The sequence below is a fragment of the Dipodomys spectabilis genome, unplaced genomic scaffold (genome assembly GCF_019054845.1).
Source record: "Dipodomys spectabilis isolate Male_0828 unplaced genomic scaffold, ASM1905484v1 ptg000069l, whole genome shotgun sequence".
Taxonomy (NCBI): Eukaryota; Metazoa; Chordata; class Mammalia; order Rodentia; family Heteromyidae; genus Dipodomys; species Dipodomys spectabilis.
Window position 1 is genome coordinate 9,328,172 of NW_024870746.1, and position 16,988 is coordinate 9,345,159.

At 46.1% G+C, this 16,988-nt stretch overlaps 1 protein-coding gene across 1 annotated transcript; it reads left to right on the forward strand.

Moving 5' to 3' along the window:
* The first annotated feature begins 375 nt into the window (after positions 1–375).
* Rfx5 (regulatory factor X5) lies at positions 376–8,662 on the forward strand. The gene is made up of 10 exons (XM_042681354.1): positions 376–622; positions 1,637–1,771; positions 2,248–2,281; positions 2,656–2,738; positions 3,208–3,327; positions 3,503–3,622; positions 3,764–3,845; positions 4,296–4,497; positions 5,346–5,446; positions 5,798–8,662. The coding sequence occupies exons 1-10, from the start codon at positions 486–488 to the stop codon at positions 6,803–6,805; spliced, it is 2,022 nt and encodes a 673-aa protein (XP_042537288.1). The 5' UTR covers positions 376–485; the 3' UTR covers positions 6,806–8,662.
* Positions 8,663–16,988: the final 8,326 nt, after the last annotated feature.

Below are 16,988 nucleotides of genomic sequence, written 5' to 3' on the forward strand. Positions count from 1 at the left end.
CCAGTGAAGGCATTTGCAGACCGCGCGTGGAGGGGGCAGAGGGGGGGGGGGCAGGGGGGGGACGCGGGATGGTTCACTTGTTTTACCTCCAAAGAGTTTTAGTTCAGAATGAAAGTCCACCATCATTCCGGCCCATGATTGTCTATTGTTTCTTTCAGCAGGTCTGACATCCGAAAGCAAAAACAAAAACCGGAAACGACAACAAAAAAGGCGAGAAAGCTCCCCAGGGAAGCCGAGCCCAGCACCCCGGGGCCCTCGTCCTCCCGCGGTCCCTTTAAGAACCTCTCGGGGGACCGTCGTCAGTCCCACACGGACCCCAGCTCTAACCGAAGCCCTAGCCCGACTTCCCCCTCTTGACTCCAAGAAGACCAACTTTGGATTTTCCCTCCCGTGCTGACCAATCAGCTGCTGTTGCCAGGCAGACTTTAGCGGCCGCCCGTGCGAGTCTCCCGCGCCTTCTCATCTCCGGGTGGCGGCAACGACCAATGAGCGGGCAGGCCGGCCGTGTATCCGGGCAGACCCTGGCTCTCACAACCATTCAGAAAAAGGAAAATAAAGCAACGCACGAGCCCGCCGCCGAGCCCGGACGGCAGGGCTGGGCTGGAGTGAAGGTGGCTGCGAGGTAGTTTCTCTTTTTCTCCCTTCTCCTTGATTGTTGCTCTTGTCGGAAGTCGGTTGTCCAGAGGTAGGGGTGGGGGTGGGGGGAACACAGGAGTTGGGAGGAGAGCAAGAAAATAAATTATTAATAATAATAATAGATTTGGGCTGTATTTTCAACAGCTTCTTCACCCATGTGCACGTGCCTCCCCCTCCCCATTCCCCTACCGAGATTCCTACACCTCATTCCAGGCGCTCTGCGCCTCCTCCCCCTCCACTTTGCAGCAACGGGGGTGGTGGTGATTGAATGGGGAAGGGGGCCAAGGAGGGAGGTCAGGGCGCACATCAAGATGGGATGTTGGGGTGATGACGTAGGAGCCGGCGGAGGCCGGGGCAGTCGCGCAGAACTTGGGCCCAGTTTGGAGGTGGCTGTGTGTGTGTGTGTGTGTGTGTGTGTGTGTGTGTGTGTGTGTGTGTGTGTGTGTGTGTGTGTGTGTGTGTGTGTGTGTGTGTGTGTGTGTGTGTGTGTGTGTGTGTGTGTGTGTGTGCCGAATATGTTCATATCCCTTCTGACTGTGTGTGTGTGTGTACCGAATATGTTCATATCCCTTCTGACCTCCCAGGCCAAAATAAATAAATAATCTACGGTTAAGGAGTATATTAAGAGGATTGGAGAACTTTATTTTGTCTGGTAGAGAAGGACAGGGTCAAGGAAGGGGAAATTTCTTTCTAATGTAGATTCCACAACCCCCTTATTTCTTCCTTTACAGTTTTCCAGATTTTGGAAGACTATAGAAAGGGGACAGGTAGAAAAGAGATGGCAGAGATGGCTTTGGGTTTACATGGGCCTGGCAAAGTAGTGGACTAATTTCTAAGTTTTGGAGAAGGCAAAGAGTAAGTGAGGAGGGAAACTCCACTAGGGAAATCTGGCAGTTTTACTTCTGTTTTTTGCCTTTCTGGGTAGAGAGGACTTTCTTGGGGTCTTCAGAGGAAGGGACAGCTGATGTGAGTTAAATCTTAATACCCTCTCCCCTCTCAGCTGTAGCTTTCATACAGGCATGGCAGAAGATGAGCCTGATGCTAAGAGCCCTAAGACTGGGGCAAGGCCCCCCCAAGGTGGTACAGATGCTGGGGAACCTACCACACTTCTTCAAAGGCTCCGGGGTACCATTTCGTAAGTATTCATTCCCATCTCCAAATCCTATCAAATCCTATTCCAGACCCCTCTGGAGACCAATTGCCTCCCATCAGGCAAGTACATTGGGGCAGGAGAACACTCTGCTATGCTGGCAATTCTTTTTTTTTTTTTTTTTTTTTTGGGGGGGGTCCGGTCGTGGGGCCTGAACTCTGGGCCTAGGCGCTGTCCCTCAGCTCTTCAGCTCAAGGCAAGCGCTCTACCACTTGAGCCACAGCGCCACTTCCGGCTTTTTTCTTTTTGCTTATGTGGTGCTGAGGAATCGAACCCAGGGCCTCAGGCATGCAAGGCAAGCGCTCTACCACTGAGCCACCTTCCCAGCCCTACGCTGGCAATTCTTGAGCTTCTCTAGGCACTTAAGTCCTTTCCCCAAGTTGGGAGGGAAAAAAAAAAATCCAAACAGATACAGGGATGGGAAAACCTCATGACCTCTAGCTTTCTCTTCTTCTCTACAGCAAGGCCGTGCAGAACAAAGTAGAGGGAATTCTGGTAAGCACATTGGGATGAGGGCAGTGGGATGGGATGGGTAAATGAAAGGTTCATGTAAGAGAGGCAGTGTGGTCCACCTCAGCAGAAGATAATTGGCTTTGCACATTGCTGCATCTTACATCATCTGTCATCCTTCTCTGACTTCTCATTTAGAAGCCCTGAAGAGAGAAAATCAGAGCTGTTCCCTTTCTTTCCATGATAGTCCATAAGGGTTCCATGAGCCACAGTGAGCACTTTGCCTCAAGTCGTCTGAGTTCTCCCTGACATAGTCTGACAACCTATGAATCATCAGGACATAGATGATAAGGATCAAGAGAACATGGATTTGGTCTTTCTGCATCTTATTATTTCTCTCCCCTTCCTTGTTACCTCAGCAAGATGTACAGAAATTCTCGGACAATGACAAGCTCTATCTCTACCTTCAGCTACCTTCAGGGCCCAGCACTGGAGACAAAAGGTTGGTTTGGTGGCAGAGTTTTAAAAGTCAGAGGCGCTGATTCTTAGAGACAATCCCATTTGAAGGGGCAGGAAGAGTAGGAAAATACATAGCTCCTATCTATGACCAAGAAAAAGGCCCCTAGCTGAGCGCTGGTAGTTCACACCTCTAATCTTAACTACATAGGAGGCTGAGAGCTAAGGATCTCTGTTCAAAGCCAGCCGGGTCAAGAAAAATCTAGAAGATGCTTATCTCTAATTAACCACCAGAAGTGGAGCTGTGGCTTAAGTGGGAGAGTGGCAGCCTTGAGTGAAATAGCTAAAGGACAACACGCAGATCCTAAGTTCAAGATCTACTATCCTTGCCCAGCAGGGAAAGATGGATTCCAGGTGGACTAATTTGGTTCAGTATTACTGAAATAGTAGTTGGGGAAGAACCAGGACAACTGTTGGCCTTTTGCTAATGCTTGTCTCTATAACTTCTCTTGCAGCTCAGAGCCAAGTACACTCAGCAATGAAGAGTATATGTATGCCTACAGGTGGATCCGCAACCACCTGGAAGAGCACACGGACACCTGTCTGCCAAAACAGAGCGTTTATGATGCTTATCGGTGGGTGGAGGGGGTGGGCATAGGACTAATCCCACACTCCTGCAAAGCCCCCTCCCTACCTTGCTAGAGTTTGACTTCTTGAATGATTCCCCCACACTTGATCTCTAGGGACTCTCATAACCCACCCATAGTCTCCTCCTCTGAGTATCTTGCAATCTGCCCCTCACTCACTCAGGAAGTATTGTGAGAGTCTTGCCTGTTGCCGCCCACTCAGCACAGCCAACTTCGGCAAAATCATCAGAGAGATCTTTCCTGACATCAAGGCCCGAAGACTTGGTGGCCGGGGCCAGTCTAAATATCCTTGACTGGAGAGGTTGGGACCTGAAGACCTGGGGAGGAAATCATAGGATGTGGAGAGCCAGGTGAAAATGGCCTAATTTGCCCTTTAAGGGGCCTGGAGTGCCCCAATGTTAGCTGCTCCTTAACTTGGCATCAGATATTGCTACAGTGGTATACGAAGGAAAACCTTGGTGTCTATGCCACCCTTGCCTGGACTTGACCTAAAGGGTTCAGAAAGTGTAAGTAACAACTCCATTCTTCTTTCCTGGCTTTTTGGAATGCTGGGAATTGAACCCGGGGCCGTACACATGCTAAGCAAGTACACTCCACTTGGGCTCTCAGCCCTTTTGCTTTTATTTTGTCTTTGAGACAGGGTCTTGCTACTTTTGCCTAGGCAGGCTTCAAATTCAAGATCCTCTTGCCTCTGCTTCCTGGGTAACTTGAGATTACAGGTATACACCATGATTACCTGGCTTTAGAACATGTGTGGAGGGCTGACAAAGTCTAAGTCATTTGTACATTGCTTCTGGGTATCCTTCTGATTCCTCTATAGCTGAAGGAAAGGGAAAAAGAGTTTGTGGATTTCTGGGTTGGGATGGTCTCAGTCTGATCTCAGCTTTGGTCAGTAGAAGTGTCAGGGGAAGGGTTCTGTCGTTTGTAATGTGATTGGGCATCTTTTGCCACTACAGCCAGAAATGGGCCCAGAAGTAACCCCAGGACCTCCGGATGAGTTGGTAGAGGCCGCCTGCGCCCTGACCTGTGACTGGGCAGAGCGGATCCTGAAACGGTCCTTCAGTTCCATTGTTGAAGTTGCCCGCTACCTGCTCCAGCAGCACCTCATCTCTGCCCGATCTGTACATGCCCATGTGCTTAAGGCCATGGGGCTGACTGGTGAGTGGACCTTCTCATGTATGTGAAATTCTCAACCACTTGCAACTTTTTTTTTTTTTTGCTGGTTGTGGGGCTTGAACTCAGGGCCTGAGCGCTTTCCCTGAGTCTCTTTGTACTCAAGGCTAGTGCTCTACCACTTGAGCCACAGTGCCACTTCCGGTTTTGGGTGGTTAATTGGAGATTAGAGTCTCACTGGGACTTTTCTGCCCTGGCTAGCTTCAAACTGTGATCCTCAGATCTTGGCCTCCGAAGTAGCTAGGATTACAGGCATGAGCCACCAGCATTTGGAACAACTTTTTTTTTTTTTTAATGAGTCTTATTATGTTGCCCAGGCTACTCTCCAACTCCTGCACTCAATTGATCCTCCCACCTCAGCCCCCTTAAGAAGCTAGGACTACAGGCAGGCACCATGACATGCCTGGTTTCACATTCTTGTATACCAGAATGGACACTTCAGCTTTTTTTGGGGGGAGGGGGTCCGGTCGTGGGGCCTGAACTCTGGGCCTGGGCGCTGTCCCTCAGCTCTTCAGCTCAAGGCTAGCGCTCTACCACTTGAGCCACAGCGCCACTTCCAGCTTTTTTCTTTTTGCTTATGTGGTGCTGAGGAATCGAACCCAGGGCCTCAGGCATGCAAGGCAAGCACTCTACCACTGAGCCACCTTCCCAGCCCGGACACTTCAGTTTTAAAGTCCACCTTGATATCAGAATGGACACTTCAGATTGCCTTCTGTTCCTAGAGTCCCTTTGTAGACATGCTTTGACCACCTGCTTTGCCCTGTCTCCTCGGGGCAAATTCTTCAGTATTATTCTCACCCTCATTCTATTACCTTTTCTGACACCTCTGGCAGAAGAGGATGAACCCGCCCCTAGGGAAAGGCATTCTAAATCCAAGAATGGAGCAGAGAATCTGGAAGGTGGAGTCCATAAGAAACCTGAAAGGCCAGCTCAGGTAAGGAAAATGCCTCTAACTTTTTCCCTGGTGAGCCCCCTACTTTTTCTCTTCTGGTGCCTCAAGTGCCTACATTTCTTTCCACATTCATTCCTTTTTTTTTTTTTTTTTTGCCAGTCCTGGGGCTTGAACTCAGGGCCTGGATGCTGCCCTTGAACTTCTTTTGCTCAAGGCTAGCACTCTACCACTTGAGCCACACCACCACTTCCAGCTTTTTCTGTTTATGTGGTACTGAGGAATTGAACCCAGGGCTTCATGCATGCCAGGCAAAGCACTCTACCACCAAGCCATGTTCCCAGCCTCCACGTTCATTCTTTGAACCCTACTGTGATCATCTCTTTTGCTTTTTAGCCTCCTAAGGAACTGGAAGCCCGGGCAGGGGCTAGCCCTCCAGTGCGTGGTGATCGGAAGAAGAGTGTAATTGAGAGCTCGGCCTCAGCACCCAGTAACCCACAGGTCAATGCCCTAGTGGCCCGGCTGCCTCTGCTCCTTCCCCGGGCCCCTCGAGCACTGATTCCACCAATTCAAGTCTCTTCACCCATCCTGGCCCCCAAGATTTCTTCAAGCACACTGAAAGTGGCTACACTACCTCTTCCCAGTAGGGCTGGAGGACCCCAAGCAGCGGTACCCATCATTAACATGTTCTTACCAACTGTTCCTGCTTTGCCTGGGCCTGGACCTGGACCTCAGTCTGGGCCAGGCCCAGGGCGAGCCCCAGCTGGGGGACTTACTCAGTCTCAGGGAACAGAGAACAGAGAGATAGGCATAGGTGGTAACCCACGACCCCATGACAAGGCTGTCAAGAGGACAGCTGAAGTACCAGTAAGTGAGGCCAGTGGGCAGGACCCAGCAGTTAAAGCAGCAAAGCAGGATACAGAGGATACAGTAAGTGATGCCAAAAGAAAACGTGGGCGCCCTCGAAAGAAGTCTGGTGGAAGTGGGGAAAGACATTCCACCCCTGAGAAGTCAGCAGCTGCCATGGACTCTGCCCAGGCCTCAAGGTTATCATGGGAGAAGTGGAGTTCAGGAGGGAAAAGCAACTCAGCTGGAGAGTCAGAGATGCCAGGGCCAGCAGGAGAGGCTGAGCAAGGGGCAGCGCTTGCCCTTGGTCAGGAAGATGTTGCTGGTTCCAAAGGAGGAAGGGCCCCCAGTTTGCAGCAAGCCAAAGAAACAGAAGATAAAATTGCTCTTGTTCCCCCAAAAGTGAGTGTAATCAAGGGCAGCAGAAGCCACAAGGAGGCTCTTCAGTTTGTAAAAGGAGAGGCAGACACTGCAGCGCAGGGAAAAGGCTTCAAGGGGCATGTCCTTCAAAGATCCTTAACCCATGAGCGGAAAGATCCTAAAGCAACACCCCCCTGATAGACCTGTGGGGAAGAGTGGCTAGATCTACATATTAACTACCTGATCGCCTGCTAGAGGCCTTTCTCTGCACTTGCTTCTTACTTGGCTGTTTCCCTAAGGGAATCCATTGTCCTCTGCATAGACGGCTGAGTCACCCAGTGTTACATAGAGCCTGGTGGCTGCTTTTAACCTTTCTAGCTCAATACTTTGACTTTCATATAACACAAATCTGTAGTGGCCTTCTGGTCTGGATCCCTTTGCTCTCCTCTGGGAAGGCAAGGGTAAGTATGATGAATGTATAGCTAAGGATCTCCATAACCTAACTCAAACTCATTTATCGGCTCATGTAACTGAAAGTCTAGAGGTAGTGCTGGCTCTAGGCGAAATTAGACCTGGCAAAATCAGTACGTTTCCAAAAACCTGATTTTTGGTCTCACTGCTCCACCTAATGTAAACCATCTTAAGCCCGGGTCACCTCATAGCTGCCAGCATGCCTAAGATTACATGTTTGCCCATTTATGACCAATTGGAAAGAGAGGGTATCATTGTGCCAGATATCCTAGTAAAAGACTCACTGATTAAGCCAGCCTGGTCACACGTCCACCCCTGACCAATTAGTGTGGCCAGGAGGATGGTAAGCAGCTATGCTTATACCACACCTTCAGGGGAAAAGGGTAGAATCAGCCTCCTTGAGGTCAGATTCCACAGATGAAGACTGGGTTTCTGGGAGGCAGCTAACAGCCTTCAACAACTACCAGGTGCATGCATTTTAAGCTTGATAAGTCTAGATCAGCTAGACTTTCCCTTCAGTCTTGCATTTCCCTTACCGCAGCTATAGCTTCTTTCCTCTTGATCTGGCCTCTGAAGAGAGAGAAGGAAGTCATTCTCCTTTGGAGACTTTCTTCATCCTCACCTATTAGACACATACTTTTTTTCCCACCTACATCTCAGAAACAGACCTTTTGTTTTCTTCTCTTTTTCTGAACTTACACTTTCTTCTCACTCCCTATCCCCCAGTCTGTTGCCCCTTTCACCAAGTAGAGTGAGATTACTTCCTAGTTATTTCATTAAATTCATTCTGTATCCACCAGGTGTCAGTCTCTTGTCATCCATGTGTCAGGCTGAATCTGTGGGGTTTAGGCTGCTTGTACAGAAAGAGGTGGTCCTTCATGTCAGGGAGCTCAGGTGGGAAGGAGATCCAGATCCTCTGGGTATGTCCATGAGAAAAGCAGTAAACCAGTCCTTATTTATTGAGGACCTCCTTTGTCCTCTAAGTAAGAGAGCATCTGTCAGGGAGTCTCGGCTCTTCCCAAGAAATACAGATTTTTCTTTCTTTCAGGGAGATGGCATTCATTTGTATTTCCACCATAAAATCCCCAGTTTTTTTTAAAATTATAACGTGATATTTGATATCTATAAAGAATATATGTAACATGAATAAATTATGATATGTAACAATAAAATGAGTACCTATGACCCATCACTCGTATATATATATATATATATATATATATATATATATACACACACAGATACACACACACACACACACACACATATATATATAATCATTAGAAATACTATGTTTATATCCCTGCCCCACCCTAGACCCCCCCTTTTAGAGGTAACCACTGTCCTTAATTTATATTTATAAATCATTTGTTATATGTATTTCAACCATATGTATAATATCTTTTTAAGAATATATTTAGTTTTTTAGCTTTACAAGTGTTACATTTCATCCTTTGACATTTGCTTTCATGCACTTAACATTGTTTCTAAAATTCATCCCTGTTGCAAAATTGTGATTCATTTTCATCTGTATAATAATCCATTAAGTACATAAAGCACAACTTTACCATACCTGTCAATGGATATTTGAGCTGTTTCTACTTTGTGCTATTATATAATGCTGCTATGAACATTCTTGTACATGTTAGTGCCTTTGTAGCAAAATTTCTAAAGAGTTCTAAGATGGTCCTTTTGGTCTGTAAACCTCTAAGTTGGGGACTGTCAAATCTTGTCTTATTCTCTAGTAAAGTTTACAACAGACTGAAATGAACTATTCTTGAACTTTTGGTAAAACCTTGTAAAGTTTTAGGTTTCTTTGTGGGAATAATTGGTACAATTTCTTTTTTTTTTTTTTTTGGGGTCCAGTTGTGGGGCCTGAACTCTGGGCCTGGGCGCTGTCCCTTAGCTCTTCAGCTCAAGGCTAGCACTCTACCACTTGAGTCACAGCGCCACTTCCGGCTTTTTTTTTTTTCTTTTTGCTTATGTGGTGCTGAGGAATCGAACCCAGGGCCTCAGGCATGCAAGGCAAGTGCTCTACCACTGAGCCACCTTCCCACCCGGTACAATTTCTTTAGTAACTATAGATAACTACATTTCCTCTTGAGTCAGTTTAGACAAAGTGATTTTCCAATATTCTTGTGCTTTTCATGTCTTTTAAAAAATGTAACAGGAAGTTCTAATATTCTAGTAGTCAGATCCTTTTCATTTCTATTGTTTAACCTGTGCCACCTTTTCCCCTTAATCAATTTGCTAGAAATTTGTGGAGGGGTTTGTTTGTTGTCAGTTGTAGGGCTTGAACTCTGGGCCTAGGCACTGTCCATCAGCTCTTCAGCTCAAGGTGAGTGGTCTACCACTTGAGTCACAGTGCCACTTCCAGTTTTCTGGTGGTTTATTGGAGATAAGAGTCTCATAGACGTTCCTGAGCCACTGGCACCTGGCCTTGAGCCAGTTTTTGATTGGTCAATTGGAGATAAGAGTCTCAATTGGACTTTTCTGCCCCCTGGGCTTCAAAGTGTGACCCTCAGATCTCAGCCTCCTGAGTAGCTAGGATAACGGGTGAGCCACCAGCATATGGCTTGGAGACTTAGGTTTTTATCTTGTTAAAAATGTTTTGGCAGGGGCTGGGAAGGTGGCTCAGTGGTAGAGCGCTTGCCTTGCATGCATGAGGCCCTGGGTTCGATTCCTCAGCACCACATAAGCAAAAAGAAAAAAGCTGTTAGTGGCATGTTTTGGCGGGGGGCTGGGAAGGTAGTTCAAGTGGTAAGAGCGCTAGCCTTGAGCTGAAGAGCTGAGGGATAGCACCTAGGCCCAGAGTTCAAGCCCCACGACCGACCAAAAAAAATATTTTTTTAATTTGTTGGGATTATTTTATATTCTGTAAGTTATTTTGGAAGTCTAAATCTGTTTTAATGCTTTCTGCTGACGTTTGCCTATAGTAACTTGTTTCCTTGTTTGTTGTCTTCTGTGTGCGTGCGTGCGTGCATGTGTGCATGTGTGTGTGTGCCACTCCTGGGACTTGAATTTAAGGCCAGGGTGCTGTCCCTGAGTTTTTTTTGCTCAAAGTTAGCACTCTATCACTTAAGCCACAGCTCCACTTTAGGCTTTTTGGTGGTTAATCAGAGATATGAGTCTCATAGACTTTCCTGTCTGAGCTGGTTTCAAACTGTGATCCTCAGATCTCAGCCTCCTGAGTAGCTAGGATGCCAGGAGTGAGCCACCAGTGCCTAGCTACATTTTATCTTAGGGTTTTTAACACATTCTTTGTTTAACGTTGTGGGAACCCAAGGGCCCAAATTAGGTGTTTTCCTCTAGAAAGAATTTGTACTTAAGGGTTGGGAAGGTGGCTCAGTGGTAGAGCGCTTGCCTTGTATGCATGAGGCCCTGGGTTCGATTCCTCAGCACCACATAAGCAAAAAGAAAAAAGCCAGAAGTGGCGCTGTGGCTCAAGTGGTAGAGCGCTAGCCTTGAGCTGAAGAGCTGAGGGACAGCGGCCAGGCCTAGAGTTCAGGCCCCACAACTGGACCAAAAAAAAAAAAAAAAAGAATTTGTACTTAAGTTTCACCAGGTTGTGCCCCTTACTTGGGATTGTTTCAGCCTCTTCCTAGAGTACAGGGTTAAGCCAGGCACTAGCTCTCCAGGAGGCTGAAATCTGGCCAGCTACCCTAGAAGTTTGCTAGACACTATCTCCAAAATAACCAGCAAAAACAGGGCTGGAGTCATAGCTCAAATAGTAGAGTACCATCCTGGAAATCGCAAGGGACTGAGTTCAAACCCCAGTACCACTAAGGAAAAAAAAAAATATAGTCCAGGTTTAGAAGGCTGAGGGTATAGCTCACTGGCAGAGTGTTTGTCCAGCATGTCTGTGGCTCTGGGTTGGAGGTGAGGGTGAAAGTCCAGATTTAATTTAGGAGTCCCAAGTTTTTAACCCTTTACTTAGTTGATCCATGGTTTACAGAATTCACAACATTGATTTAGGCATTTGTCCTCAAGGCAAACCTGGTTCTACCACATGTTGTTCATCTTTTGTGAACGCTTCAGCTTAATGATATATATTTTTTCTCCGTTAGTATTTTAGTATTTTCCCTTTTTTAATTAGCGCAGCAAAGTGGTAACAATTATGCTATTGCTATAATTGACCCAGAAGGTACTTGCATTTTAACAGGAGAGTGCTCCATATTATTCATGCTGCTAGGAATCTATTAACAAAGTTGTAACATTTTCTCCTTTGTTTTTCTAAATGTTTGGCACTTGCTTTACAGCAGCAGCTTCCTGAGATTCTGTCTTCAAACATTCTAGGTGGGAAGGTAGAGAAGTTAATGATGATCACACAGAGTATGAGTTCCATGCACCCAGGGCTGTGTAGGGCAGAGGAATAGCACTCAGGTGAAAAAGTTATCTTGCTGGTAGAGGTAAATAGGAGTTAGAAGGTCAAGTCTAGTTCATAAAGCAAAGGCAAAGGTAAGCCCAGTACTTGTGACTCATGCCTAATCTTACCTACTCAGAGGCTGAGATCTGAGGATTACAGTTCCAAGCCAGCCCAGGTAGGGAAGTTTGTGAGACTCTCATCTCCAATTAATCATCAAAAAGCCAGAAGTGAAGCTGTGGCTCACGTGGTAGAGAGCTAGCCTGGAGCAAAAAGAAGCTCAGAAAGCAGGTGGCTCATGCCTATAATTCTAGCGACTCAGGAGGCTGAGATCTGAGGATCACAGTTCAAAGCCAGCTCAGGCAGAAAAGTCCCTGTGAGACTCTTATCTCTAATTAGCCACTCAAAAACCAGAACTGGTGGCTGTGGTTCAAGTGGTAGAACGCTAGCTTTGAGTTAAAGAGCTCAGGGACAGAGCCCAGGCCCTGAGTTCAAGGCCCACAACTCCCAAAAAAAAAAAAAAAAAAAGGTAAAAAGAAGCTCAGACTGCCCTAAGGCCCCGAAAAGCAAAAATAACATAGGCATATAGTGAAAAAAAGTAAGACCTATTGTTTTGAGACTCTCAGAGAACTGTAAATGCAGGGACATCAGTTTGAGCTGAGTAATCTGGGAAGGCTTTGTGGAAAACTTAAGGCTTGGAGGTAAAGTGAAATCTAGTAGAGCATTTTAGAAAACGGTGGGGATGTGGCATGGTATGGTAACCTAGGAGAGACATGATTAGGAGAAATATATAAGCACAATAGTGAGGGCTAGGAATGTGGTAGAGTGCTTGCCCTAGCATGCATGATGCCCTCGGTTTGATTCCTCACTACCACATGCACAGAAAAAGCTGGAAGTGGCACTGTGGCTCAAGTGGTAGAGTGCTAGCCTTGAGCAAAGGAAGCTCAAGCAGAGCACTGGTGGCTCACACCTGTAATCCTAAATACTCAGGAGGCTGAGATCTAAGGATGGCTGTTCAAAGCCAGTCTGAGCAGGAAAGCCCAGGAGACTCTTATCTCCAATTAACCACCAGAAAACCGGAAGGGGCGCTGTGGCTCAAGAGGTATAGCGCTAGCCTTGAGCTGAAGAGCATAAGGACAGCATCCATACCAACTTCAATCCCCACGACTGACCAAAAAACCCAAACAGACAATAGTGAGAAACTGGAAGAGCACCTAGCATTATAGTTATTTGTTGTTTGAAAGAAACTGAATTTTTAAAAAAAGTGAGAAGTTGGTATTAGTGTATGGAGAACTGGAGTCTAGAGCTGTTGACATTATCCAAGTAGGAGCAGATGAGGGACTGACCCTGACGCTGACATTAGAAGTGATCAGCATAGGGAAAAAGAAATCACTGGTAATAAGATATATAGAAGCAGCCGGGCGCTGGTGGCTCACGCCTGTAATCCTAGCTACTCAGGAGGCTGAGATCTGAGGATTGTGGTTCAAAGCCAGCCCGGGCAGGAGAGACTGAGAGACTCCTATCTCCAATAAACCACCAGAAAACCGGAAGTGGCGCTGTAGCTCAAGTGGTAGAGCGCTCACCTTGAGCTGGACAGCGCCCAGGCCCAGAGTTCAAGCCCCACGACCGACAAAAAAAAAAAAAAAAAAAAAGATATATAGAAGCTACCTAGGAAATATCCTCACCATGACTGGGGATGGGACATATCTATTCACTGGAATACCAGACCATTGGATGATTTTGAGATTTGTGTGGAACTTAAAGTAGTCTCATGCACCCTATTGTTAAAATGGAAGACGAAACAGGTTACTTCTGCATAGTTGAAACAACCTTCAGTTTATTAGATGAATAGCTGAACTTAAGATTGTAGAGGAGTACCTACTGCTTCCCCTCCCACATTCCTGACTTTTGCCCCTTCACAATCCCCAGGTCCCTACTGCCTTCCATAGGGTCTTTTTTTATTGAAAGAATGATGAGCTGGAGGGTTACAGTTACATAGATAAGGCATTAAATACGTGTGTATGTGTGTGTGTGTGTGTGTGTGTGTGTGTGTGTGTGTGTGTAGCTCATAGGGCTAGCTTTCTTTCTTTTTTTTTTTTGGGGGGGGGTCTGGTTGTGGGGCCTGAACTCTGGACCTGGGCGCTGTCCCTCAGCTCTTCAGCTCAAGGCTAGCGCTCTACCACTTGAGCTACAGTGCCACTTCCGTTTTTCTGGTGATTTATTGGAGATAAGGGTTTCACGAACTTTCCTGCCCTGGTTGGCTTTGAACGGTGATCCTCAGCTCTCAGCCTCCTGAGTAGCTAGAATTACAGGTGTGAGCCAAGCACCCGGCAACTCACAGGATTTTTTTTTGGGGGGGGGGGTCTGGTTGTGGGGCCTGAACTCTGGGCCTAGGCGCTGTCCCTCAGCTCTTCAGCTCAAGGCTAGCGCTCTACCACTTGAGCCCCAGCGCCAGTTTCAGCTTTTTTCTTTTTGCTTATGTGGTGCTGAGGAATCAAACCCAGGGCCTCAGGCATGCAAGGCAAGTGCTGTACTACTGAGCCACCTTCCCAGCCCTACTCATAGGATTTTTAAATACATGATCACAGCAGCTTGTGATATAACAAAGAAAGAAATAGCTGAAGGGAGATTTTCTTACAGTTAAGAGCATGAATTCAAACTTTAGCTTTACCATTACCATATGATTTTGAACATTATCCAGTTTAGCAAAGTTGCAAAACAGCATTTTTAAAAAATGAAATAAGAATCTAAAATATCAGGCTGAGAAGGTGGCTCAGTGGTAGAGCGCTTGCCTTGAATGCATGAGGCCCTAAGTTTGATTCCTCAGCACCACATAAGCAGAAAATGCTGGAAGTGGTGCTGTAGTTCAAAGTGGTAGAGCACTAGCCTCGAGCTGAAGAGCTGAGGGACAGTTCCCAGGCCCAGAGTTCAGGCCCCACAACTGACAAAAATAAATAAATAAAATAATAATAATCTAAAATATCAAAGTGCATCACACATAGAGTATTTCATAAAATTCGTTAAGACATGTTTATGTATCAATCTTCAGTAGTCATGATATAAAATATATCTCTTACTGTGGGCTGAAGTAAAACAATATGGAAAAGCAATTACTAACCATTCTGAAGCTCACTTTCTATTAAATGGGCTAAAGTTTCTTTCATAGACTTGTAAGGAAAAAACTACTAACTTTCTTTTCATTTCACTGGGGAAAAAAGCTTGTAATATCCATGGTTAGGGAAGGACTTTATTTTTTTTGTTGTTTTGTTTTAGTTTTGTAAATTGAACTCAGGGCCTTGCATAATAGGTAGGCACTCTGCCACCGAGCCACCGACACATACCACCAGCCCTTTGTTTTTCATTTTACTCTTATTACAGGGTCCCATTAAGCTGCTCAGGCTGGCCTTAAACATGTAACTCCTGCCTCAGCCTCTTTAGTAGCTATGATTATAGGTGCGGTATCACAGATGTGTACCACCATGTCTGGCTTTTATTTGGCCACAAAGGTGTTTAACATATAATTGTAGTTATGGCATGATATAAGTCCTATAATTTTATTAGTCTTCCAGTAAGCCAATTTCTTTCCCATATTTAATGAAATTATTTTTTGTGCCAGTCCTGGGGCTTGAACTCAGGGCTTAGGCACTGTTCCTGAGTTTTTTTTTGCTTACGGCTAGTACTCTACCACTTGAGCCACAGTGCCCACTTCTGGCTTTTTTCTGTTTATGTGGTACTAAGGAATTGAACTCAGGATTTCAGGCATGCTAGGCAAGCACTCTACCACTAGGCCACATTCCTAGGCCTTTGATGAAATTTAAATAAGACAAATGTCATTATCTTATCCTGTTTGTACTTTCCTGCCCTCCTCACAATCAATGTGACACACACATACATACTTTTCCACCAAGACAAGAGGCTTCTTCACAGGCATATATGCTGGGAATATGGCTTAGTAGTAGCCTAGCATGCCTAGCATGCATGAAGCCCTGGGTTTGATTCCTCAGTACCACTTACACAGAAAAAGCCAGAAGTGAGGCTGTGGCTCAAGTGGTAGAGCACTAGCATTGAGCACAGACAGGCTCAGGGACAGTACCCAGTCCCTGAGTTCAAGCCCCAAGACTGGCAAAAAAAAAATAAAATAAAATAAAAAAATAAGTTCATGGGTTGAAGACTTTCATATAACACATGTTCTATTTTTATACATAATATGGGAAAAATAATAGTATTCCATTTTAGCCAAACACTTGTGGTTCATGCTGGGGTCCTAGCTATCCAAGAGGCTGAGATCTGAGGACCATGGTTGGAAGCCAGCCTGGGCAGAAAAGTCCATGAGACTCATCTCCAATTAACCACCAGAAACCAGAAGTGGAGCTGTGGCTCAAAGTGGTATAGTCCTAGCCGTGAGCAAAAGAGCTCAGGGGTAACACCCAGACCCTGAGTTCAAACCTCAAGACCAGGAAAACAAAAATTATAACCAGAGCAAAAAGGGCTCTAGTGAGCTGGAATGTGGCTCAGTGGTAGAGTGCTTATTTGCATGAGGCCCTCGGTTCAATTCCTCAGCATCACATAAGCAGAAAAAGCCGGAAATGGCGCTGTAGCTCAAGTGGTAGAGTGCTAGCCTTGAGCTGAAGAGCTGAGGGACAGCGCCCAGGCCCAGAGTTCAGGCCCCACAACTGGCAAAAAAAAAAAAAAAAAAAGGGCTCCAGTGGTAGAGTACCTGCCTAAGTGCAAAGCTCTCAGTTCAAATCAATACCATTTAGAACAAACAAACCGTGAGCACACCTTTAATGGGATTACGCTACTTAAGAAGCAAAGGCAATAAGATCAAGAGTTCAAAGCCAGCCCAGGCAAAGTCAGTAAGACCCTATCTCAAAAACAAAATAAACTGGAAAATAAAATAAATAAACTGGGCTGGGAATGTGGCTTAGTGATAGAGTGCTTGCCTGGCATGCATGAAGTCCTGGGTTCGATTCCTCGGACGCAGAAAAGGCCAGAAGTGGCACTGTGGCTCAAGTGGTAGAGAACTAGCCTTGAGCACAGAGAAGCTCAGGGACAGTGCCCGGGTCCTGAGTTCAAGCCCCAGGACTGCTCCCCACACTCCCCCCCCCCCCAAAAAAAAAAAAAAAACATAAAATAAACCTAAAAGAAGCTATGTGGGAGGCTGAGAACCAAGAGAATCATGGTTTAAGACCAGCAGGGGAAGAAAAGTTCATAAGACCCCTTTCAGTTCATAGCTGGGCACACTGGTACACACCTGTCACATAAAACTATATGAAAGACTGAAACTTGGCAGGCTGCAGGGCCAGGCAAGCTGGGGCAGAAAAGTAATCAAGACAATGTCTCCACAGAGGAAAGCTGCATGTAGTGGCATAAATCTGTGATCCCAGAGATGATGGGAACTCTAAAGTAAGTGGATTGTGGCTATCCTAAAATAATCAATGAAAAATAGAGCTGGAGGCATGATTCAAGTTTAACAAGCACAAAGCCTGAGTTTAAAATCCCAATCCCAATCCCAATGCCATCAAAAAGGGGATTGGGGGTCGGGGT

Excerpts from the sequence above, each read along its gene's own strand:
- Rfx5 (XM_042681354.1), top strand. The coding sequence starts at position 486 with ATGAGCGGGCAGGCCGGCCGTGTATCCGGGCAGACCCTGGCTCTCACA. Across the intron at positions 3,623-3,763 it reads GGTGGCCGGGGCCAGTCTAA|ATATTGCTACAGTGGTATAC; the intron begins ATATCCTTGACT and ends ACTTGGCATCAG. Across the intron at positions 4,498-5,345 it reads TAAGGCCATGGGGCTGACTG|AAGAGGATGAACCCGCCCCT; the intron begins GTGAGTGGACCT and ends CACCTCTGGCAG.